The 25,910-nt window shown below is 44.2% G+C and overlaps 1 protein-coding gene across 3 annotated transcripts; it reads left to right on the forward strand.

Annotated features, from left to right (window-relative positions):
* The first annotated feature begins 304 nt into the window (after window positions 1-304).
* LOC131559556 (serine/arginine-rich splicing factor 5-like) lies at window positions 305-15,612 on the forward strand. 3 transcript variants are annotated; one of them, XM_058807975.1, is made up of 8 exons: window positions 305-415; window positions 2,548-2,686; window positions 6,144-6,214; window positions 6,971-7,057; window positions 8,527-8,599; window positions 12,388-12,461; window positions 13,362-13,472; window positions 14,143-15,612. In XM_058807975.1, exons 2-8 carry the CDS (start codon window positions 2,561-2,563, stop codon window positions 14,432-14,434), a joined length of 834 nt encoding a protein of 277 aa, XP_058663958.1. In that variant the 5' UTR covers window positions 305-415; window positions 2,548-2,560; the 3' UTR covers window positions 14,435-15,612. The 3 variants fall into 3 exon arrangements, with proteins under 3 accessions (XP_058663958.1, XP_058663957.1, XP_058663959.1); XM_058807974.1 differs by lacking the exon at window positions 305-415 and adding an exon at window positions 667-1,443; XM_058807976.1 differs by lacking the exon at window positions 305-415 and adding an exon at window positions 1,499-1,603.
* Window positions 15,613-25,910: the final 10,298 nt, after the last annotated feature.

Raw genomic sequence — 25,910 nt, forward strand, 5'->3', positions numbered from 1 at the left:
GACTTTTCCCCTCCACGTGTAAAGCGGAATTGTTTTTATCTCTTTTGCCAGGTCTTACACAAAAAGTCACGGGCAGTTCAGCACGAACGGGCCGCCCATGGGAGCTGTGGATGCCCCATCCGTGGCAGTGTGCAAGGCCAGGCTGGACGGGGCTCAGAGCATCCCGGTGTAGCGGGAAATGTCCCTGACCGCGGCGGCGGCCGGGAGCGGGATGCTCTCAGGGCTCTCCGCCATTGCCCCCCGCGCCTACATCTCCCGTCGTGCCGCGCGGCGCGCTGCGGGCGGGGCGGCGCGCGCGGCTGTGCGCAGGCGCGGCGGTCGCGCGGCGGTCGGTCGGTGGAGCAGCCGGCAGCCATTGTCGCCGCGGCCGCAGAGCGGTTCCCTCACGGCCAGCAGGACTCGCCGCTCCGCGACGGTGCGTGGCCGCCCCTCCACCGCGGGGGGGCCGGGGCGGGCGCGGGGAGCCACCGGCGGGGTTCTGGCGGCGGTACCCTGCGGCGGGGCGGGAACGGGTCGAGGCCTGGGGGCGGCGGGCGGAGGCCGCGCTGGCGCCGCGCGGCGCCGCAGGCCCGAGCGCTCGGCGGGGCCGCGGGCGGGGGGAGAAGGGGGGGGACCGCCATCCATCGCTGCCCCGAGCGGGGGGGCTGATCCCGGCGGGATGGCCGCGAGGAGCCGTCGCGGATTGGAGGCGAGCGCAAAGCTTCGAAGAGCCGAAGGGGCCGACGCCGCTGCGTGGGCCGGCGCCGTGATGGCGGCGGGCCTGTGTGTGAAGAGGGCCCGGCCGCCTTGGGCAGGCCGCAGGCCTGGCGCAGTCCCGGATCCTCACGGCTCGAAAGGAGGGCGGAGCAGATGGCCGCTTGCTGCGGGTCCGTGCTTCCCGAGGGCTTTTCCGCACCTACTGAGTCGTCAGCGAGCGAGCTCGATTTCATTGTGGTAGGAGCGACGCGTGAAGCTCCGCGCCTCGCAGGTGTCAATGCAGATCTCGCATCCATTGTGCTCCTTGATAATGAGTAAATAACGCGCGGATGGGTTGTTCGTAAGTCTTTCGCAGTATATTTGACAGTTTCAACGGTGATCAGTTCCACCCACCCACCCCGTGTTCATTTCCTTTTGTGATTCTTCTCCCCGCTTTATTTTTCTAGAACTAAAAATATCGAACAGCAGTTACGCTGTCATTTTAATCTTTCAAATCTCTGTTGTTCCCAAAATGAGCGCTGTTACCAAAGTGGCTGTTCTTGCCGTGTTTTAAAGCATACAGTTACGTAAGGCTGTATTCCTTCCTCTGCGAGGGCCTGCCTTTCCCCTAATGCCCGCGGCTGGCCTGGCCGGTGTCGGTGCGGTAAGGGTGCCCAGGGAAGCCGTGTGCTGGAACGCTGGGCACTCCGCGAGGGAGCTGAACCAGCCCCCCGAACTGGATTTCCCTGTGGGCATCACAATGCACGGGTGAGCACAAAGGAGAGAATGGCTACAAAGGGCAGCGTAGGCTCTTCCGAGGTTCGGGGCTGAGGCCAATCTAAGTAAGTGCTGTCGCCGTGCAACCCCTCGCCCCACAAAACGCCCAGTACCCAGGCTTCCAAAACTTCGGCACTTCTCTGAGGGCACGGTAAGGCTGAGTAAAGAAAGTATTCGATAGAAACCTAATGGGTGTACGGTAGCAGAGAAGGTAAATCACATTAATTCAAAATACTGCATACCGACTGACGGCAGTTATTTTCACAGCTAACGTGACATATTGTCTGTTTACTCTGCCTGCGTTAGAGCCCAGTATTGTCGTGCAAGATTACGTCATATTTCCCTTCCTTAGGGCTCAAAATATTTGCTTTTTTCTAGGCCAGCAGGTGCATTGAGTGAGACAAATAATTAATATTTTCCAGTTAGGAGATGATGATAAATTTTTTTTAAACCACATAAATTGAAAAAGCGACACCTTAAGGTTAAAAATAGAGTTTTACATAGAATATCTCGAATTATATATACTGGATCAGTGGATAGCTTTAAAAATTTGAGTGCCTCAAATAGCCTTTTTTATTTTTGCCATTGTTGAAATCTCATAATGCAAAATTCTTCTTCAAAGCCTGATAGACTGTTAAAGTAACTTATATTTATGGTTACTGGAAATGAAAATAATTTGATGGCTACCATTCATCGTTTGTGTGCTGATAAAATTTTATTGCAGAGATTTTTCTAGATGAAAGCAAAAGTTTTAAGAATGTTTTTTGTTGTTTGTTGTTATTCTAATGATTAGCATACGATTTTTTTTCCCCAGCAGCTGCTAACCCAGTAAAATCTTTGAAATTACAGATTTGGGATTTTAAGCTTTATGATTAAAAAGTGCAAAACTGGAAGTTCTTTGTAGGTTCTGCTAGAAGTCAGCAAGACAGGATTTTATCCTTTCTCTGGCTGTAGAGAGTCAGGCTTTTAACATGTGTACCTGGAGGGCAGTAAAATCAAATCCTATTTAACGAAGATTTCTGAGATGTAAAAGTGATCTTAATCACCCTATTTAAAGTTTGTTAATCTGATAAACGGTGCTGTTTTCTTTTTTAGCATCACCCTTAAGATGAGTGGCTGCCGTGTCTTTGTTGGACACTTGAGCTCACGTGCTCGTGAACGGGATGTGGAGAAGTTCTTCAAGGGATATGGGCGCATACGAGAAATCCATCTGAAAAATGGATTTGGCTTTGTGGTAAGTTACAGCTTTGTTTTCCTTGCTCTTCTTGCAGGTACTAACCTTGCTAGGATGATGTCAAGGAAGGAAGATGTTTAAGATAATATTTGCAGTGGGAAATGGAAAATATTAATAAACATTTCAGAAGGCTTTTCATAATTTTGGATTACAGTTATGGCCAGGTTTTGCTCAAAATCTCTGTAATATTCCAGCTACATTAAATACATTGTTTGATCATAGTCTTCCACGGGTTTAACATTTACCCCTCATTTCTGAAGACTGTATAAATATTCTGTTATGGCAGTACAAAGTTTTGAAGTCTTGACCCAGAAGAAGAGTTTATAAGAACCACTTAAGTGCCACTCTCAGCCCTTGCAGTCTGCTTGGTCATATTTCTTCAATAATGGCCTGTCATAAAAGCAGACTAGTTGGCTAAGACAGCTGGTGTAGTGGGTGGTGGATCCAAGTAGCACAGCTTTGAAGGCTTGTGCAGCTGAAATTCAACATACTCATCATCAGTACATGTTTGTAGGGCATATATGCTTGTCAGACTATGAAATTAAATAGACAGTTCATTGTATCTCAGTTACCTACCACTGCTTTCTAGAGCTCTCTGCTCCTAAGTGTCCAAATTTTGCAGCTTTACAGATTGACTCAGAATCAGCCTGTGTTTTAACTTATCTCATGAGAATTGAGAATTAGCTGTTGTGCAGCACTTAGTTCAGACTTGAAAGGCTGATACTGCCCTCACATAATGGCAGGCTTACATGTCACTCTTTCTGCCAAGATCAATCCCTTGAGTGAAGTTATTGGAAAGGAACAAAAGGACAGGCTTTGCCTACTTTAGTTTCATGAGAGTATTGCTCCTTAACTCCTACACATAGTAGTTTCTGGTTCCCTTGCATTATGAGCTGCTTGTTGGTTGCCAGCAGGTAAATACCTGTCTCTTAAAAGTCTGGAGGTAAGTGGCTGATGCAGACACGAGCCTGAGTTTATATTTAGAGTGCTCTTTCCAATTGCTGGTATTTCTCAGTCCCCTTTCCTTGAGTGTTCCTCTTCTCTTCCTGGGCAGGGCTGTTGACTCATTCAGGAACAGCTTCTGTTCAACTCCTGTAAGCGAGTCAGTCAGTCCTCCCTCCTCTCTAGTTCCTAGGTGGAGCCATTTTCTTTGCAAAGATCACTAGTAACACTTGAATAATTGTCTCATAAATTTATACAAATAATGCAATTGTTCTCAGAATAAAATGCTTTTTCTTTGCAGCTAAACAACTTTCCTTCCCATACTTGTCATCCTATCATTGTGCACCCATATCAGAAATCACTTCCATTTTGTGTAACTATGTTCTAGGTTTTGGAAGACTGACTGTATTCCCTTGAAGCTGCCTTTTCTTCCTGTTGAACAAACACAGCTCTCTCAGCTTCTCTTTGTTATCCAACCTTCTGATGAGTTTTGGTTGCCCTCTGCTAGTCTCAGTCCAATTTTTCAATGTCTTTTATGAGCTGGAGAGACCAAAACTGGACACAGTGTTCCAGGTGTGGCCTAACAAATGCCAAGTGGGGTGGAATAATAGCACCCCCCTCAGTTTGCTGCTTGTACTCCTACGGATGCAGCCCAGGATACGATTTGCTGTCATTGCAGCAAGGCCATGCTGCTGACTCATGCTTAGCTGACTCTCCACGAGCATTTCCATGGCCTTTCCAGCAGAGCTACTCTCCAGCCACTCAGCCCCCAGCGCATTCTGCTGCTTGGGATTGTCTTACGCCACATGCAGCACGTCATGGACCATCTTTCATTAAGATTTGTGATTCTTCCTTGCTTAATCTTTCAGCCTATCAAGGTCTTTATGTGGGATGGTTTTTCATTCTGGTAAATTTATTTGTCCTCCCACTTCAGTGTCAGACACAGAACTGCTGAGGCTGTGCTTGATCCTGTCATCCGCGTCATTTATAAACACATGGAGTGGCATTATCCTTCATGACACTTTATTGGCCTTGTGCTGTCAGTTCCATCTTTATTTTCTGTTATTTAAGACTTGTGTTTATAAAACATATTATAAAACCAAGTGAACATTCTTATAGTGCTAAAAGCATGTTTTGTTGTGCTTGATTAAAATCATTGCTTAATGATTTGAAACTAATTATGTTTACTTAAATTTTGTAGATTTCAGAACATAGTGTTTTCAAATTTCAAACCATCAAGTTAGATAGACTTGCACATGGTCAATTTGTTAGAAAGTAGTTGACATAATGGAACTTGTAGCTGCCAGCTGTTGATACTTTTAAGTGCTGGACTTAAATTATGTGTTTTAAGATAATCTTTGCATCATTATGCAGGGATGTGTGATGTTTCACTTGGTAGTGAAGCAAATTTCAGTGCAGAAGGGGGAAGATTGCTTAAGCCAGTATTGCTTCTGAAAAGCTGTTTATAGTTACGCAAACACTTTCTTCAACTTGGGAAGCTTCTTCTCTGTTGTTCGTTCCTTGCAAGCTGCAGTTCCACAATTTTTTCTCTCCATCTGCACTGTTGCTGCCAGCAGTCCCTACCCAGCTGCTTGTTCTCTCTGCTTTATTTCTTTCCTTTGTCCCCTTGCCTCTCGTGGTGTTGCTGCAGTTATCCAGCCACACATAATGAACCTACCTGGGAAGCTGATCTGATTGAAAAATAACACTTTTTGACCCCCACCTCCTGCACAAAGTGGGCTGTTTTTTCATCTGGGTAGGTTTCTTGACCTAGTTTCCTGCAGAGCTGTGCAAGCAGCTTTGCCAAGAACCAGTAGGCTGGATAGTGGGCAGAGGCTACTCAGGCTGACTAAAGCAGCATTTCTGCCAAAAGCAAAGCGACAGATTCCATTGCAACAGTGAAGGGAATTATGCTTGTTACAGCTGATCTGGACCTGCAGGTGGCCAGCGCTGAAGAAGGGCTTATGTTTCATACTCTTCCTACATGGGCATCTTTTTGCCCAGCTAGTGAACTGAATTCACTCTGAAAAAATTAGGAGGGCTTTTTTTTCTGGTTCACTCTTTCTTTGCTGGTTCAGTAAGAATTTAATCTTAAGGGAGTTGTGGCAGTGCACAGCTCTCCCGCATTTGATCAGCTCATGCTGTTATATTCAATTTTCCTGTATGTGGAGCTGTGTTTTAAATTACATGCCTTTAAGTAGTTTCCCCTACCTGTTCCCAAAAGTATTTTAGATATTTCTTAGCAAACCAGCTAGTTTAATTAATAGGTCCTGCAAATAAGTTATACTGAAACAACTGGGGAGGCAAAAGGAGTTTGTGGGATGGAGGGAGAAGAAATTATCGTGACTAGGAACATGTTGGCTTTTCAGTCATAAATGTACCAGGAACTAGTTTCCTTATTCAAAGTTATTGGTGATACTTGCTGTAGAAATGTAAAATTTATAAAGAAGTATATTTATTAGTACTTGCATGTACTGTGAGGGAAAATACATTTTTATTTCTATTTTCTTCTTAGGAATTTGAAGACCACAGGGATGCTGATGATGCAATTTATGAACTAAATGGTAAAGAGCTGTGTGATGAAAGGTAAGTGTGATACCATATTTTCCCTTAAGAATAGAAAAAGTGCTTTGCATCTAAATGCAGTGCATCATCTTGTGCTCTGACACCCATTTCCTGTGGTTCTATAGTGGGATGTACCTTCCATAACTTTAAAGATACTCATTGGGATCCAGTCTTGTTTAAGGCAAAGATTAGTTTAGGGCTGGGGGAAGAGTAGTTTAGAGCAGGGCTGACCATTTTCTCTACTTGCACTTAGTTCTCTTTCAGAGGTAACTCAGGATCTTCTCATTAGGAATATTAGTAAGAGTGAATTGAACTTATTTAGTATTTATCTGCCTATTGACCGGAAGACAAGCTGATGATAGCCTGTTACCATTTGGATCATTGACCTTCAGTTGGCAGCAATGTGAACTATAGTCACTGAATGTTGCAGTAATTTTTATTGTGATTATGGAATCTGTATGTTAGGTCATTAGGTTGTTGGTGGTTATTTTAGTATTCTTTTCTCTCTGTGAGTACTCCTGCACTGGTTGAGCATATTCAAGTGTTTGTCTGAATTACAGACTCAATGACAATTCTCATGAAAATCTGAGGGAGACCAATGAGAAAAAACACTGGTCTGGCTCCTTAAGAAATGCCAGTGGTTGTGTTATAAATCATTGCTTGCAAGGGCAAGATAATTCTTGCTTGTGCACATTTGCTTCCAGTCAATGTCAAATACTTGAAGTTTGTTGTTTTAATTTTTTTATGTGCTTGTGTTTTTTTTGTTCCTGTCACAAGGGTCACAATTGAACATGCTCGAGCCCGAAGAGGAAGGGGAAGATTCTCACAACGGTTCAGTTATTACCAGTCGCAGAGTGGATCTAGGTAGGTGGTCTGGGCTCTCTGTCCTTTTCCTCTTCCAGTCACAAAAGAACTGTGTCCTTTTCCACTTCCAGTCACAAAAGAGCTGGAGTTTTCTTTATGTGATTTAGGGATCCAGCTCTGGTTCCCTGTATAGCTTCACAAAAAAAAATTTATGTTCTCAAACCTTGCAGATTCATTACTATTACTTGCCCTCTCAGGCAGAGGAGAGTGGGAATTTTAAAGCAGTTTAACTGTCTCACAGAGGTTCACAAACCTATTATGAAATGTGCCTTTGCCATATTGTAGGCACTGTGCCGGTCTTGTTTCCTGCTGTCATGTAAATGATGTGAAGGAGTATTGCTGCAATTGGATTGGCTGATTTTAACACCAAGTCAAGAGAAATGCAGAGCTTCTCTATTGCAGCTTTTGTCACCAAATTGAGCTTACATGATAAGTAGGATATTGTAGAGCAGTAATTCAAGGTATTTACTGTCTAACCAAGTTTTCACATTTCCAGTTGTATGATTATCCAAATGCTTATTTCAATACAGCCCAGAAAAGGAGCAGTTCTAGGCCACAAGATAAACACTTCTGCATGTGTTAGTAAATACCAGTTGACTAAGTTTGCTGACCAAGCAGGAGAGTCTCTCTCCAGTGATGGAATGTGCAAACCAGGACACAGCTCATCTCTAGAATACCTCTAGAGGACACACAGTATTTGTGGAATTGTTCACTTTCAGTGATTAGAGCCAGTGGTGAATCTTGTGCCAACATGCAGTGAAAGTTCTGCAGATTTGCATGTATTCTGCTAGTCAACTACACATTACATCTTTTCACTTTATATCTACCTGTGTGAAGGAAATATGTGTGGAAGAATTTACTCTGTAGAAACATTCATAGCTGTGGCCTGTGCAGAGTAGAGTTTGGAAGAAAGATGAAGCTACATGGGACATAAACCTTCACATCAGTTGCAAAGTCAGAATTGCTGCCAGTTACCAACCAATGTCTGGAACATCTGATCTACATATGCAAGCATGTTAATTGGATTTTTTTTACTTTAGTGGCAGTAACCTTGGTGTGGTATAATGGGTCCACGGTCCAGGCTACAAGTGAACTTTCAAAGTAGCAAGTTTGTTTGATTGAAGGTCGTGGGCATCTGACATTGTGGTCATGTTCATGATGTCAGACTGCTAGTACTAGACAAGAAGAGGTTTGCAATAATGGAAAAATGAGAGTCATCCTGCCACTTTTATATCTCTGAGTCCTCTTGTTTAAATACTTGGCAGATCCGGGTGTTCCGAAAAAACTCGGGACACTATTCTAGTGGAGTCTTAAATATACTCTTGACTAAGAAGAATCAAGTCTGCAATCCAGCAATAAGGAAATTACTTAAATCTTTCAGCGATCTGTAGAAAATGTCAGATTTCTTAAGCTTTACATTCCTTACACTGGAGATTTTTTTCTTTTTTGTCCCCTTTGAATTCTTCCAGCCGGTATGGGCCTCCTGTTCGTACTGAACACAGGATCATTGTTGAAAACCTTTCATCCCGTATCAGCTGGCAGGTGAGTTAGCATCTTGCCTTCGCTTTTTTACACCTTATTTTACTGCTCTGTAAGTAGACTCTGTTCAGTCTAATTTCTTAATAAAGCCATCATAAATATTTAATGTCAACAAAAAATAAGAAAAAAGCTTCAGGGATTGGTGAAAATTAGCATTCAAGCACTCACAGAAGTCCTTTGTTTCAAAGCTGCGCAAATATTCTGTAACTAGATTTTGTAGTTGGGAACAGATTCCTAATTCTATTTGCCAGCTGATAAAACTTTGGAAGACTCTAAGTTGTTTCTAAAATATTGAAACATTGCATTAATTCAAACTATGTTATTCTGTTGTATTGTTACACCTGGAGATGCATGCCTTTGTTTTGGTTGTAATTTATAGTCTTTTCTTACGTTTTGCAAAATATTTTTGTGACCCAGTTAATGATTGAGAATTCTGGTAATACATCATTAATAGAGGAAATTTTAAGAGAGCTACTATGTTGACTATGCTTATTGTAGATCCTTTTTTTAAAAACCCAAACTTTCGGTACTTGTAATTTGAAGCTTTCTTACCATCTTTCTTTTTTTTTGTTGTTGTTTTTTCACCTCGTTGCTAATGTTTTGCTAATATTTAGCTGGCTTTTAACAGAATAGCCATGTAATCAATTGTTTTAGTTATGTTCTGTGTAGTGTACAGTGTATAGGAAGTTCACTTTGTAAGGACATAGCAACAGATGCTATTTACAAAAGGTGAGTGAATAGTGGAGTTTAGTGTTGTTCATTAAGCTATATATTCTTTGAATAAAGAGACTTTGGTTAAAGTCCTGAAAGATGCAGTAGGACATGTTGAATGTTCAAAGCCTTGGCCTTGGAGCTGCTTCCCCACAAGGAGGCTTCTTGGTTTGCCTGGAGCTCTGCTGATGTGTTTCGTAAGAGTTGGGTGCAATCCACTTAGATCAACGGTCGAACTCAGTTTATCTTCTGCATGACAGGTTCAAAGGGTTTGTAACAGAACAGTTGTGTTAATTATTGAATAACTAAAGAAAACCAGCTGAGTTGAGGTGATCAACTGGATTTAATCTGAATATCTTCTGGGTTTGCTACGCAGTTACATATATGAAGAGATTGTCACTTGGAAACAACAGTAGGGACTGGAGAAGCAAGCTATAATGGAGTGTTAAGGAAAACAAATCCTATAAGGCTGTTCAGTGTTAAATGCATAACTTGAAAAAAAATTAACATTTTTTGTAACTTTCTTTTACTTGTGAATATTTATAATGGCTTTATGTGTACTTACATTTTAATCTGAAGCCCACCCAATTCAGATTTCATACTGATGAATCTTTTAGTATTCTAATTAAATGTTTTCACGTCTCTTAAATATATTATAAGTTATCATAAGAGACTTTTCGATACCTGCCTAAGCAGACATTGTTTGAAGGTAACAACCATATGCAAGCTACATTTACTTTTGAAGTTGTACTGCTTTGGTACTGACTATAGTGTTTTAACTTCTAACTGTGCTACTTATAACACATTAAAATAGCTAATCCATTAACAGTAGTGCCATTATTCTTCCCTTCTAATCCCTGCTAGGAAGCACACACGTTATGGAACCTTGTTTTTAAACTTGCACACAGAACTTAATCTTTGGTGTGTCCAGATCCCCATACTTTGAGAACATTTATCTCCCTTAAAAGTTACTGTGTTGGGATATTTAAACATAGAAAAAGCCAGAAAAATTTCTATTCAGATCAGTTTCCTCAGATTGTTGACTATATTGTTAATAGATAATCCCATCTCTTAAGTAGTGGACAAACTGCTAGATGCTCTCCTTTTTTTTTTTAGCAAACATGTATTTCTGCATGTTTAGAGCTTTCCAACCAACCTCATCAGTTTCCCTGTATCAAATTTTCAAGCAGTTGAGAAAAGTAGGTCTGTATTACATCAAGATATATTTTCCTACTTATGGTTGTCCTACACCTTATATCTCTCTGGTGCTAAGGACAACAGGGTTTTCTTGTGCTATTTAAGGTGACCCAGAACAGTAAACTTAAGATAAAATTTGATTGTTGCACTGGTTAGGTGATACCAGGTAACTTTTAAAACATTTCCCTAATTACAGAATGTTGAGATTTTATAACACATGCACACTTCCTCTTTTGAGAAATAACGTTGGCATCTTAATTGTGTTGACATTGCGATTGCAAATGATATTTCATGTTAATGTTTCTTAGGATTCAGCACGTAGTGTGGCAGTCTTGTGGGAGCCTCAGTCTTAAAGCCTAAAGTTACTGATTTGAGAAATAATTGTGTAGATTAACACTTTTAAACTCCCTTTTGACTTACCAGTCCTGGTCTGGTTAAAGTCTCATTGACTTGAGCAGAGCCAAAATTTTGTCTATCATCTCTAAATTGAGGTAGTTAGAAGTATTGTTTTTAATGGTACTAATAGGGACCAATTTTCATTTGCTATTAGGGTTTCTTTATAGTAAGACCTGTGAAACAAGGAGAATATCTACTACTTTCCATATACCAGTTCTTAACATAAAACTATTGAATCAAAATACTAGATAAAACTGAGCTTTTTTATATTCTGTGGCAAATGTTCTAAAGTTTTTTCTTGGCTTTTTGTTTTGTAGTCTTTTGTTCCTTAAGCGTATTTCTAATTCTAACCAAGTGCCTTTTGAACTTCTTCTAACAACCTTGATTTGGTTAACCTTCATTTTTCTTGTGTGGAGGAAAAAGAACCAAAGATTTGGGGGTTTTCTAGTGGCTGAAATTCTAGGGTTTGGCCTGTTCTGAATTTTCCTTTTGGTTCCTATGACACTCCTGTTTTTTGGCAGTCTAGATCTTGGTTTGCCTGGGTTTGATCTCGATTGGCTAGCACAGATCATCCTCGGGTTCTTTAGCCACTTCTGGAGACTGGAGACTATGTCCAGTGCTTTCAGGGCCTCTGGTACCTCCGTGAAGCATATTGCTATGAGCCATCACTGCCTTTCTCATGTAAGAGAGTTCCTCTTGGCCAGCTAGGTATTGGACAAGCAGCTCTTTGCTTAAGGTACCTTCTTATATCACCTGCCACTTGTGGTGTGCTGCGGTAAGTAGTGTGGGATCATAAAATGCCAGATACTGTTGGGTAAAAGTGCTGCCTTAACTTAGACAAATGTTTAGCTTTTTAGTGACCTCTTGCATTATTTGTTTGTACTTTCTCCTATTGCTAAGCAAGTAATTTTACTTGTCCACGTTTAGCCTCTGTTAAGTTTAAGACAAGGATGTCCATTGATGTGACACTGTAGCGTGACGGATACTCAAATGAAACTTTTAAAGAAAAATTCCTTTGTAAAATTTTTAATTACATTGTAGTTAGACCTTTTTGCTTTTAATTTTACTTTGAAGCTGGGGGAGGTGAGCATAAAGGTTGAATTTGTCTACACTTATTGGAATGTCATTTAACTGGGACTTTAGTTATGAAAATCTGGATTTAATACTACTGCACTTCTCAGTTCTGATTTCAGGGGACATGTTGGTATTTTAAGTATTGCGTTGTGTTTTCATAACAGCAGGTTTTGGGATGTAGGATTATCTTGAAAGCAGTGGTTTATTCACTGTAGCTGTAAAATGATGCATCCTTTCTGTATGCAGCTGCTATTACATAAGCTGTTTCGGAAACTTTTTCTAAATTATATTTTTTTTTTAATATAGAAATTAAAAAGCATTAAGCAGTTTCAGCAGGGAAAGTTTTAGGGGAGTATTCTGCTACCTGACTGATTCGTGTCCCGTTCAAACTAAAATGTTAACTTTTGCTGTAGGACTTGAAAGATGTCATGAGAAAGGCAGGGGAGGTCACTTATGTGGATGCACACAGAAACAACAGGAATGAAGGGTAAGTTCATTTTGTGTCTTTGTGTGATATGGGCATGATTTTTCCTCTAATATAGAAGAAGTGAAATACAGATCTATGGGGCGGCTTAGATGCTGAAATTTCTCCAGTTAAGGAACCAAAACAATCCAAAACATGAACTGATAGTAACTAGGAGTTCAGTTTCTATTCTCTATCATGAAAGCAGGAAAGGAAGGGAGAATTAATTTCAAATGTTAAGCCCTGCTGTCTTATTTGTATATAATCATTTATGATCTGAGGCCTGAGGCTAAAACACCACCTGTCTGTGGCTGCTCTACACTGGTTCAGCAGTCAAAGTCATGGGAAATGAACACAACCAACTTCCATGGGGAATACCTACCTGCCCACTCTCAGAACTGTTCTCAGTTCTGCAGACTACAAAGGTCCTGCACAACAAAGCAGGAGGGAAGGAAGGGTGAATAAAGTGTCTGTGCTGGCAGAACTGCTCTTGGACCACTGCAAACCAATGCAACATAGACCCTTTTTTGAGTTCAAACTTTAAAAACCACAAAGACTGGACTTGTCTATTCACTGTTAAAATTCTTAAATAGGTCAGAAGATACTGCAAACTTGTTTTGTTTCATGGGCAGCTTTGGGATGCAGTTTAGTGGAGGACTGAAAGGTATTTCCTCAGCTGATGCAGGTTTCTGTAGCTTCCTGCACTTTCTCCATCTCCTTGCAGATGGCAGTTCTGCTATTGTTTAAGTAGATGTGAGAGGTATGGATAACTAGGAGTGTTGGTGTCATATTTTCTTATTAACCATGTTAAAAACTAGCTTTCAGAAGATAAAACAGCTGTGAATAAACAGATTAAAAAACACCTGCTCTCCTTACTTTTTTTGCTTCTCTGTAACTTTTCTTGCATTTCATTATGGTATACAGGGTTGTGGAGTTTGCATCTTACAGTGACATGAAGAGTGCTCTGGAAAAACTGGATGGCACTGAGCTGAATGGACGCAGAATTAAACTGACTGAAGACCACAGAAGGCATAGGTATGTCACTTGGCATGATAAAAATCTGCTGAGGGCATGGATTTGGGTAGTATTTGTGCCAAAGTTTGATTATGTAGTTTTTTTGGCCCCAAGCTAAATATCACTGCACAGAACCACTTTGTAGCAGTGTAAACAGATTAAGATAAGAACTAACTTGCTTAAACACGGCCTTAAAGTGTTCTGGTGATCCACACCTTTAGATACTTAGCCTCTTGAAAGAAACTCTGGTTTGCGTGGCATTTCTACAGAGAATAAACACCACAGGTATAAAGTTCCATTTCTGTGTTTTTCTTGATAAATTAAATGATACTTCGAGGCAGGATGTTTGCAGACAAAGAATTGTTCTTTGATAGAGATTCCCCTGCCTAAAAATTGATTTCTCTCCTTCTGGCAGGAGCTGGGGAGAGGCATCTTTTATTAGGCAGTTCATATTGTGCCACTAGCAGAGAGTGTCAAGGCCAGCAGTTCCTGCTGGCCTTCACCTAGGAAGATGCTGTCATGATGGAGCAGAGCAGAAACCTAGCAGCCCTGTGAAATGGCTGAATGCTGTGAACAGCGCTTTCACAGGTTCACATGGATGGGCCGTGCGTACAGAGAAGCTGTAAATTTTACACGATTGTTTTAAATTTAGCAAGAGGTGAGAGTACAGCTTTTAATTTTGTTTTTCTAGAAGCAGATCTCGGTCAAGGAGTTACTCAAGATCTCGCAGCAGGTCCAGGTCTACGGGATCTTCCCGATCGGACAGCCGCTCCCGCTCCCGCTCCAGGTCCCGCTCCAGGTCCAGGTCCCGCTCTCGATCCCGCTCTCGCTCTCGATCCCGCTCTCGTTCTCGCAGTCGCACTCCTAAAAAGAGTTACTCCCACAAAAGCCACCGCTCCAGCTTGATAGCTTCTTCCCCCTCTCCCTCTTCTTCTAAAAGAAAATCTCGTTCTAGGTCGAGCTCTGCTCACAGCCGTAGTTAACCTGCTTTGAGAGATGTATTAATTAATTTGATTCAAGTTTCTTCAAGACTTGAGACAAGTTTTATGTGAGATCTGGGAGGGGAAGAGTTAACATGATGAAAGGGTGACCTCCTCTTACATTGCCAAAGTGCCTGTCATCAAATAGGCCATCTCTGTGAGGAGGGGCTGGCTGTCAGCTTTCTTCTTTCAGTGAAGTCTGGAGTGGGAAGTCTTTTTTATTTTTTTCCCTGCTATTAGTAAACATTTCTATCATAGATATATTATGTACACATAATGCTGAGGTAATGGGATGAGACAATACGCTGCTTTCTCCCTCTCTTGCCCCTACTTTCCCCTCCACCTCCAAGGCCTTTGACTTCCAAAATACTATGTTAGCTTTTGTCCTTGGTATTAAGTCTGAGAACAGGAAGTATAGATTTAATTCCTTTAAGGTTCTGTGGCTACTTTTCTGTGCGAGAATGAATGGACCAGATAAAATTAGTTTAGAGTTTCCCTTTTTCCCTGTTGCTTGGCTTAACAGGCTGTTTAAGTTCCAGCTGTACATGACCTTGACAATATGCTTAATTTGCAAAAGACTTTCAGGAATACACATTGGTTAGTTGAATATTGCTCACTTGGATAATGGATTAATACAATGTTAAGCAGTAATGAAAGCTGGAATTTTCTGTTAAAATAAGACATACCATCCAGATGTCAGGTTTATTGGGAATCCATTATAATAATTTTACAGTAATTCACTAGTATGTGGTATTGTATGTATAGGCCTTATTTGACAGGTGACTTCATAAAACTGCACAGAAATGTCAATATGCATGTCCATGTTTTTGATGTTTATAAAAGTGACATAGCTTTCATACCCAAAAGTGTGATACTGAATAACATGTGTATGACTAGCAATAGTCTTGATGGAAAGGAAGGTTATTTTAGTAATGAGAGCAGCAAAAAAAATTCCCAGGAAAAGTGTTGTCAAAATCTCCGGAATGCACACTTGTTTTGATTAATAGAAATTTCCACTGCAAATACTGTTGTTCTTACAATTTGGAATTAGATATTTTTTTTTAACTTCTGTATTGTCAAAGAAGGGAAACATTTTTGGAAGAAATATGTAAATTAATCCCAAAGTCTTACATGTATTTAAATGTACCATTCCTAATAAAATCAATCCTTTTTCTGGCTTATTTTGCAGTTTTGTTTAATTGTTGCTGTAGCTCACTTCAGTCTTTCTGACACGATCACGAAGAAATTTATTTGTAGGTATACCTGTATAGAAGCAAGAAAATGGAAAATAGAAACCAGTTGTAAGTGACGAGATGCTGACTAACTGGAGGACAGGATAGGATTTTACTGTCATAGCCAGCAGTGGCTGTTTGAATAAATGGCAAAGCGATTCTTTCTGCAGTCCTTGCACACAGGTTTGTGTGATACCTTCTGCTCTGACACTTCAACAGAGGAACCAACAACCAAATGGCCATGGGAATTAGAATCTTACTATAGGTAATTCATTTGTCACTTCTGAAATACTGTACTGGAGATTCTTAGATTGCTTACACAACTTGTGTACATATAAGGCTTCAAGGCTAACACCCTTTGTAAAGCCACATTGCTGGTGACCCTGCCATGGCAGGGGTTTGGAACTAGATTTTTAGGGTCGCTTCCCACCCAAACTATTCTTTCATTCTTTGCAATGTTTGGCATGATGTGCTAGCAGTTCTCTTACCACAGGATATTTTCCTCCCAAGGGAAGGAAGCCTTATCCTACAGCATGAAACTGCTTGCAGCATGGGGTACAGTCACCTGGAAGTCAAGCACTGCAATGATTTGCATTTCAGCAACTGGCTGCATCATCCCCCCAAAACAAGAGCATATTTTCTGTGGTGTTTATGGCACTTCTTTATTACTAATGACATTTTTGTCAGTTGGTATCCCAGTAGTTCATGAAGATAAACTTTATTGTGCTTGGCCACATCACATCTCTGCTTTATTCATGAGAAAAGGAAAGTGAGTGTTGTGTGTGTTCAGGATGTGGTTGCCAAACAAAAGGAGGTGAGGAGGAGGAGGATGAGGAATATTCCTGCCAGGAAGGCCAGGCTTCCTCACTGAGCAGGTTTGGCTCCAGCTCGTGCCATCTACTGGCTGTCCTTGTGCCACTGCTCCTGGGACTGTGAAGGGGCTGAGAAGGGTGTGGCCTGTGTTCGAGGACAAGACATTTGTCTTTCAAAACCGTGCTGGAGGAACAACATGATCCCGAGTAGGAACAGCCCTAGGATCCATACCTGCATCGCTCTGCCCTGCTCCAGCAAAGGGTCAAGGGCCTTGAGTGCCAGGGTTGGAATTTCTCTACTCTGCCACTCCCTGATTTGAGAGCTAACTTGTACAGCCCCAAAGTGGAATTAGTCATCTTACAGAGGTTTTGGAAGCATGTCATTTCCCATCTGTTCCCCTCATTTCCACTCCATAGCCATTGTTTGCTAGCAGACTAAGTGCTTTGTGCATCCAGTACCTGAGGGCACATTTCCCATTTCTCCAGTCCTGCAAGTCAGGTCCCCCTTCACCTCCTCTCTCTGCTAACCCGCTGGAGAATTGTTAGCCTTTCACCCCGGGTGATATACTGGGACAATATTGCTGACTAGCCAACAGTTATACCTGGCAGAAGGCTCTGTGCATGCCAGCCTAAAGGAGGGGATGCAGCAGAAACATCAGGGAGCCATTCAGGCCTTAGGTCAGCCCCAAGAGGAAAGTGCAAGGATTGACAGGCTGGGGTTAGGAACAAGGCCAGTTATATGCTAATGGCAACTCTGTCTGGGTAGTCTCAAGGTGTTCAAAGGATATTCACTACTATTGATTTGCTGGGCCTAAGACCCTGAGGGAGTGATGAGGGAGGGAATAATGTATGACAAAACTTGTTTTTCAGGATTAACAAAGGATTTAAAATAGAGAGTTTCACTGGCAATGAATGATATTTTTGTGTAGTGCGATGGCAGTTTCCTGTAACCAGGGATGAATATGGTCTTTACCAGTTGTCTCTTTTTCCACTCTAGAAATCTCTTGCGCTGTGTGGATCTGGAAAGATCCAGATCCAGAGCAGATGTTTCAGTTCAGACTTAAAATTTCTCTCATATGTGTGTATGTAGGTGTGATACATCACTGGAGACCCTGAGATCAGGTTCAGCAGGGTCCTACACACATGCTGGATTTGTTTTACCCAACAGCCAGCTCTCTGGTGTTGTGTGGCAACTGATTTCTCCTCGATCAGAGTCCCGTAGATGTTACTTTGTGGTTCACAGAGGTGGGATGCTCCAGGATACTCTCTTAAGGGAAGTGAGCACCCATTGGTATAGCCAAAGTTAAAATCTGAAAAGGCTCTCAGTGTAGAGCCTTGAAAAGAAGAGGTACCCTAAACTGTTAAAATCTGAGCCAGATATTAGGGGACAGGGTAGCAGTGGTGCAGCATATGCGGACAAGCAATGACAAGAAGCAGACGACGGGGAAACATGCAAGTAAAAGAGGAAACTGGATGAAGTCTTTGGATTCACATCTACAGCTGAAGGAATTAGTCCTCAAACTCTGTGAATGAGACCATGGATGTAGGCTCCACTAGGACTTCTGGTTGGGATTTTCCAAGTGCCTCAGGCTATCAAGGAGTCCAGGCCAGCAGCATTCCAGCTACCAGACAGAGCTCTCTCTTCAGAGCAGACTGTGCTTAGGCCATGGGCAGTCTCTCCTGCTGGTACTGACCATCACACAATCGGTATCTGGCCTCTCTTCACAGCCTGTGCCTTTCATGCCTCCAGCCAAAAATGGAATTTACCAGACATGGACTTAAATACCACATCTAGTGCTTCAGTCTGAAGTGTTGGTGTTGGTTGCACTGGTTTTGTCCTTTCTATGTATTTTTCCCAGTAAAGCTTTGGGTCACACTGGCTGTTTAACAAGTATAGGCAAGCAGCTCTGCTGTCTCTTACACATACAGCCATTGCCATGTTCCCTGCATCACTGCCAGTTCCTGTGAATACCTTAACTGAAAAGTGATGTGCTCAAAAACACACAGGTTTTCTTACATGTTTAAAGTTTCCCTGTTCTTTTCATTCAAATTGTCACAGCCTGTTTCTAGCACTGTGCAAGAACCATTACTGATCGTGTAGACTGGCCTTCCAGGTTTGCCCAAAATGCTTGCTGCAAGATTTCTGCCCACACTTGCCCTCTGTTTGTTTTCATTTACTTTACCTTTCCCCAGTTCTGACACTTGGATGGTCTAAACCCCACATCTGCTTATTCTACACACTCTTGAATTTCCTTTAGTCTAGCACCTCGTCTCTTATCTGTGAGCACCAAAATTATTGCACTATACTGTATTTCCCAGTGAGAACCAATGACAGTATATTTTGAGACCCCAAATCTCACCGCAAACACCTCAAAACCTGAATGAATTTACTTAACCCTGCTAAGGCCTCACAAACCCGTGTTGTGCACTGTGCTGCCCTCCCACAAGCATCTCTGCTACCTGATCAGCAGCGCCCGCAGTGCGTGGAAGAGGGGTGCGCTGGGAGCGGCTTATGCGTGTGCTTACGGTGGAGCTGTGCTGTGACGCAGCAGAGGGGCTGCCTTGGGCTGGGCTCTGCGGCTGCCCACGCGCTTCTTCACCGTGACGGTGCTGTTTAGGTGACAGCGGGGTTTGCCGGCACGTCAGCAGCGCCATCCCAGCGGGAAGTGCCATCGCCGCTTCCCACGGGGCGGATCCCGGGCACCGAGCGAGCCCCGCGCGGCCCCGACCCGCCAGGTGGCGCTGTGGCACCGCCTCACGGAACACGCGCTTCCAGAAACTCCAAATTAGCATCAAAATCGCCTCAAAATCGCGCGGGTGACCCAGAGCTTTGCCTCTGCGGAACGCCCCGACACACACAGATACACGCAGACACACCCACACACACACAGAACTCTGCCTTCGGCCTCCCGTGTGGTTTTCAGCACGTTCACCTGCCGGGGAGCGGAAGGAAAGGCGGAGGAGCGGCGGGGGAGGCTCAAATACAGCCATGGAGGTGAGCCATGTGCGGATCTCCTGAAGGACCTGCTTGTTGGAAGGCACGTCTGTGTGTGCAGATAATCTAGATCCCATCATTTGGACTCCCTGGCATTTCCTCGAGCCCTTGCATGTCTCTTTGTCATGACGGCCACGGTGAGAAATGCTCTGAAGGGCTGTAGACCTGTTTCTCCAGCCCAGTGGTGGTTCCAGGGCCGCTCCCCCGATCCCCACAACATCTTATTAGCAACACAGACCGACAGCTTCACCAAGGGTCGGGCTGCCCACCTTTGTGAGCTCTGGCAGGGTGAAGGAGGGAGATGGACAGATTGAATTAAGATCCAGGTATGAAACTGCAGCCACCCAGGAAACCTACACCCGCTAATCTTGAGAGGAGAGCGGTTACACAGGCTCAGAGGTAGTGAGAGCTAACAAATGCTTCTCTTCTGCACTAGAGTGAGAAACAAAACTGTCTGCTGAGGAAGCGGCCACCCCCATGCCCATCCTCCTCCTCCCCCTCACGTGCACCCACAGGAGCTGCCCACAACGGGAGCTGCACCCTTGGGCCATGGGCGGCTTCTGGACAGTGGCAGGTACATGCTGAATATTGGAGTCTGCTGGCAACAACGCTTCTGGAAATAACCTCTGGCTTGGTCTGGAGAAAATTTCTTGTTGCCTAGGTGTGACTTCTGAGCAGAATGGTTTTCTGCTATGTTTAACCACCCTACAACAGGGCTGTTACTCCTGTCCTGCAGGCTGGCTGGCTGGGGGCTCCTTCCCTGCATTCACCCGAGACCTCTGGCCCCTACCAATCAACTCCTCAAGGCAGCCTCTCCACACTCCAGTCCCCTTCCAAAGTCAGGGCTACCCCAAGACAACATCCACAAGCCCCTACAGAAGGAGTTCAGGTCTTCTTCATCATCAGTCTTTTTACTTCAAGGGGACTCAGCTGGCTTTCTTGGTTCACTCTTGGCACCTGGAAGCAGAATCAGGGTCTGTGTGGTTTCAAGATCCCATCCCTCTGCTTGAGAGGTTGAGGCCAGAACAGCCAGACTCCAAACTCATGGAGGAATGAATCATCTCCCAGACTTTCTGGACCCCTGCTCCAGCAGCATGGCAACAAGGTGGTCAGATGCTTAATCATCTTGTGGTCCAGAGAGGAAGGCAGAGCTCTGGTCCCAGATTTCCCTGATCCCTCTTGTCTCTCAAGAGTCCAGCATGTTCTGCCTTGCCCTTTCTGGTACCTGCTGGACTGAAAAACAGGGAAAACAGAAATGTTAGTGATCTTTCTGTTGGCCCAAAATCCCATGGGCATTACTTCCCCAGGATCTGGAAAACCTTGGGCAAACAACATGGGTAATTTTCAACAGTCTCCATTTCACCAGGCTTCACAGACTTTGTTGCTTTCTCCTCAGCTTAACAGTGATGCCATCCACTCTGAGTTCATCCCTCAGGAACAGCACCAGCAGAACTGGCAGCACTCTTTCTCTTCCTGTAGCACATTACCAATGCATCTCCATTTTCCAGGAGCTGCCATCCAGCATGCACACAGCACCACTGGCTGTCTAACAGGCACCCCCTGGCTCCAGGGATGGGGACACCTGAGTCTCAGATCATGCAGAAGGACTCACTTCACATCCCATCCTCTACCCTGGGTTCACTTGTTTTCCTTTTTACTCCAAGAAGCAGGTTCAGGTCATTTTCAGCTCCAAGTCCTCCAAGAATAAGTGCCACAGACAAAAGGCAGTGTTTGGGAACATTAACCCAGGGTACTCAAACAAACACTTTCCACCATTTCATTTACTGAGAAAACCCTCCACTGTGGAAAGATTTTATGGTCTTCAGTACCTCTGGGACTTTTAGGGCGAGATTGTCACAGGGACTTGCCCCACTTCTCCTTTGAGGGACAGGTAAAGAGGGCAGGGGAAGTGTTTGCTTGCAGCAGGGTGGGAGGGAGCTGCCTGCACTTCAAAGCTGCTGGGGCTGTCCGCAGGCAGGAAGGGCTGGCGGTGACGCTGGGGCGTGAGGCAAGCCCGCCACAAGGAAATGGCGAGGCCAATGGGATGTGAAAGCTGTGACTGTGTCAAAGGCAGGATGGAAATGTAGGGGTAGCCCTATTTTTAGCAGCTTATTGCAGAACTTTGCTAGAGCTTGCTGGAGTCAGTGGCTGCTTCCTCTTTCCTTTATGTAAGCAGCACTGGTGAGGTTCAGATCTGTTTTTATTTAGTCAATACAACAGTATTGACAGAAATGTCCCTCCAGCCCCCTGGGCATAAATCACCCATGGTCAGAGAGTCTTAGGTAAGGAGAAGAGAAAGCAAATCACACATCCCTGTCTCCATTTCAGGGCTGTGAGAGGTGGAAACCAATGCTGAGGCCGTAGAACGTGACTCTTAGTCACATCAGCAGGGGATTTTGCAATGTGGAGGGTGCAGGGTGCAGGGCAGGCAGCGTGCAAGCAAAACTGACGTGCTTTGTGAGGGCCTTTGGTTGAACCTCTCCAGCTACAAGACCAGAGTATCCTTGCCCTGCAACCCTCACCTTCCCACTCCACTTCACCCTCCTCGTGTGCTCAAGGTGTGTGGAGGTGGCAGGGTGTAACACACCTTGGATTAGCATGGGGCACTCTGGAGAGCAGTAGGCTGCCCTGAGAGTCCTCTGCCTGTCTTCCTTTAACATTTGTCAGTACTAAATGACTCCTACACCTGCTGTAGGGACATGCATAGGGGAGAGGCCATTCCTAACCCAGATGAGAGAGAAGATGAGGCAGCAAAGTAGAGGAGCAGCCATGGTAAAGAAGCAACTGCTAAGATAGGACTTTTCTGAACAGGCTGTAACCACCAAAACGTGTTACAGACTGGCTCCAGTTGCCAGGGGTTCAGATGGGTTTGACTTGCAGTGTTCAGTTTAGGAACAGGTTGGGAAGGACAGGCACCCAGAGCTTGCTCCTGGTCACAGCAAATCTTGTTCCCCACCTTATTGTCAGAGAGGAATGAGATCACTGTAGGGATGGGAGAAAAGCACATTCTGAGCCAAACCAGATACAGTTCTGGGGCATTTCCAGAGCAAACTCTTCCAAAGCCTGGCAATAGTAAGGAGTAGCAATGGGATGAGCAGATGAAAATCATGCTTACTCTGGCTATAGGGCTTGATGTGCCTAATAGGCAACACAAACCCTGTCCCATGCTTAAGTCTTCCTGCTAATACTCCCAGAAACCAAGAGCTCCTCAGAGGAATCTCTCAAGTATTTCTGCAAGATTCTTCTTTGTATCTCATATTTCATATTGTCTTTCATCCCCATGGCAGACGCATCAATTATCTCTATAGGCTATTCTTGAGCTGGATTGATTGAGGCAGTGTACGCAATCCTTGAATGAGAGATATGGATGGAGAAATGCTTTGTAGTGTGGCACTTTCATTTATGAATGGGGAATCCTTTATGGGTAGGTGGTGAGGAGAGCAGGCTGTCCCAGGGAATGTGCTGGAAGGTCACTCTGGCCTCTAGATGGCAGCCCCATTGCTTCCCCCAGCGCACCGGAGACAGAAACGCCCTCCTTCCAAAAGTGGGCCATAAACGCAGGCCTCACACTCCCTACCCAAAACCTAAGGGCACTCAAGACTGCGTTCTAACAAACTCTTCGGGTTTTTTTCTCTCTGGAAATCAGAGCGATAGCAGCTCCATTAGGCCTCACACTCGCACACGCTTCTTTGTGCTCTGGCTGCTGCACTGGCAGCTCTGCTGGGAGGAGAGCCAGAGTCTCCTTAGCACATTGTGCTTCACCTCTGGGGATACAGGGCTGTGAACCTAAAAAGAATCTAAACCCGACTTTGCCAAAGCTACCTGTACAGTAAATTGCTTTAATAGTTTCAATAAAAAACTACAGCCAAGCATTTAATGGCTCACAGCCGCTGCGACTCTCTGCGATTCCATTTTAAGGTTTGAATGCTTCTGTTCTTTTTGAAGCATGGGGACAAAAAGGGAGAGTTAACATAGCTAACATTGACCAATGAATCTTCATTCTCTCTCTATTTTAAATGAGATAAAACCCAGCCTTCTGAAGGAGAAGGGTAAATATTTCTGTACTAGAGATGTTGGCAGTGGGAATCATAGGAATCTACAGATCTGGCTATTAACAGAAAATGTTAATAAATTGTCTTTCTGATTAAAGTTACTTAGTTAACTTGCTTGGAAGTACCCCATTTCTGTATTTCCTGAAAACTCATCATCATCACTTCTTGCATCCTCACAAAATCCTGAGAGCTACGTACTGTGTCTAAGAGGCGAGTGAGACTGTGGCCCAGACTGGAAAGGTGTTCAGTACCTACAGGTGGGGACTAGGGTACAGTTGCCCAACCTGCACTGACATCAAGAGACAGCAGGAGCAATGCCCTTTTGAAATCCTATTAGACACTATGACAGCATCTTCAAGTGCCTTGATTCCTGCAGCACTACTCCTCAGACGATTCATGGGAAGTGTGTGTCAAAACCCTGCAAGGACAAAGTGTGCAAACAAGGCAGATGACATCCACAGGGTACATAAATCTGACATTTTTTAATTGATAGCTTGGGAAAGTGATAATAAGGTAGGAGGAACGCCCTCTTGGTGTGTAATTCTCTTGTGCTGGTGCCTGGTAGGAGTGACAGGCCTGCAAGTGGAGCAGGGCTAAGGCAGTTCTGCGGGGCCCACAAAGCTGGGGGCCCAGGAAGGCATTCCTCATGCTACAGGAAGGTCTCAGATCACGGGCCTGTCAGAGGGGATGTGCTTTGCCCAGTGCCAAGGGGCGTAAAGGAGGATAAATATATAAGAGAAAGGGGAAACAACTTTTGAGATAGTTTTCTAATTTGGTTGTCTGGGATTTTCTTCTGCTGTAATAAAGCAAAAGAAAATTTGCAGGAAATTTATGGTCTGGTTTGAATCCTACTAATGCTCATGGAAATCCCTTTAGTGAATACTGGACCAGGTCCAAGAAAAGCAGGTTATTATTCCCTTAACTTCAATTCATCCATAACGGTTCCCTTCTGCATGCAGTTTTGTTAAATCTTGCCAGTAGATTCAATGTGAGCCTCATCAGCAGTGGACCTGGGTAAGACATTGGGATCAGCTGCCTCTTACCTCTGAGCCAGCCTTTCGAGGACAGTGGTGGTAAAGGAGGATGCCTTGACTACATCGCAGGTAGCTGTAACCTTGGCTGGAGCATCCAGGCAGGATCTCTCATGGTAACACCCAGCTGAGAGGTGTGACCTCTCTGTCCTGCACTGAACTGCTCTGCCAAGTGGGTGATTTTAGCACAGCAAAACCAGAACAGCTCAATAAAATGGTTTGGTTGTAGTCAAAAAGTGCAAAATAAGACCCCTTTGGAATAGACAAATGGCCTGATGTTGCCAGGACTAGAACATGGCCAGGCACCTGGAAGCAATCTTTCCCCTACTCTGGGAGACTGGAGATGAGAGGAAGCAGGTTCCAACCCCAGCTCTACCAAAGACTGGGTACTCTTTTTAATGCGCCACTGCTACAAAAGAGTTCAATGAGAAAACTCAGCTCTTGTTTCATTGCCCTAGTGACAGAGGAGTGCTTTGGGGGAGTTTTGCACTTGCATCACTCTACACCTGTGCTGTCCTCAGCAAACCAGTTTGAGTTTGCAAAGCCAAGAGGTTTGAGCCTGGAGTACCTGTGCTGCTGGTAAGGACATAATTTCTACATGGATCTGGATTTTTTCTGCTGTTTGGAGAGTAAGTCTGTGTGTGGAAGAGGTGGTATGGACACGGAGTTTGGGCTTGAAACTAAGACTGAACCCTCAGTTGCCCATATAAATATCTATCAATACTTGGAAATTCACATTGAAGGTTATACCTACAGTACCTCCACCCACACTTAAAGGTTGGAAATATAACTTGGGATAATTTGCTAGCCTTCCTTTCTTTCTCTGTCCTGTTTCTCTGCTCTATGACTGGGATTATCATAGGGAATGTAGGCTCAGCCTAGACTGAATATGTTTTGGGGGTGTGGTTTTGTGTTTTGAGTCACAGGGTACCTATGACTGCTCCTGGGGAGGTGGAACAGCCCTCACACATCCCACCAGCTGTCTGTCATTCTGTGATGCTTCACAAGGAGTAGACTGGGAGCCTGTCATGCATGAACACAGAGGTTCCTGTTGAGGCACAAGGCAAGGAAGGTGCTGGTGTGCCACCAAAAACAGGGAACAGGAGCTGCACCCTCCATCCTCTTTGATTATAAACAAAAAAGCCCCACTTCTCAGGTCCCAGGAAGCTGAAAGCTGCTCCAGATCCACCCTTGTGTGAGAAGAAAACACACCCCATGCTTTGCCAACATGTGGCTGCAGGTTGCTCACCGCAGCCTGGGCCAGCCCTGGCTGCTGATGTGTGACACTGTGCCTTTGGGAGCAGGGCTGTCCTGCCTGCTGCTGGAGCAGGCTGCCCCAGCTTCCCCTTCTGCCGGG

This window comes from Ammospiza caudacuta, chromosome 6 (genome assembly GCF_027887145.1).
Source record: "Ammospiza caudacuta isolate bAmmCau1 chromosome 6, bAmmCau1.pri, whole genome shotgun sequence".
In the NCBI taxonomy this organism is placed as follows: domain Eukaryota; kingdom Metazoa; phylum Chordata; class Aves; order Passeriformes; family Passerellidae; genus Ammospiza; species Ammospiza caudacuta.

What these genes read in the sequence shown, in the direction of transcription:
- LOC131559556 (XM_058807974.1), top strand. Translation starts at nt 1,307, where the DNA reads ATGCCCGCGGCTGGCCTGGCCGGTGTCGGTGCGGTAAGGGTGCCCAGG. An exon ending in GTGGGCATCACAATGCACGG is followed by an intron (nt 1,444 to 2,547) that starts GTGAGCACAAAG and finishes TTTCTTTTTTAG; the next exon opens with CATCACCCTTAAGATGAGTG. An exon ending in GAAGACCACAGAAGGCATAG is followed by an intron (nt 13,473 to 14,142) that starts GTATGTCACTTG and finishes TTGTTTTTCTAG; the next exon opens with AAGCAGATCTCGGTCAAGGA.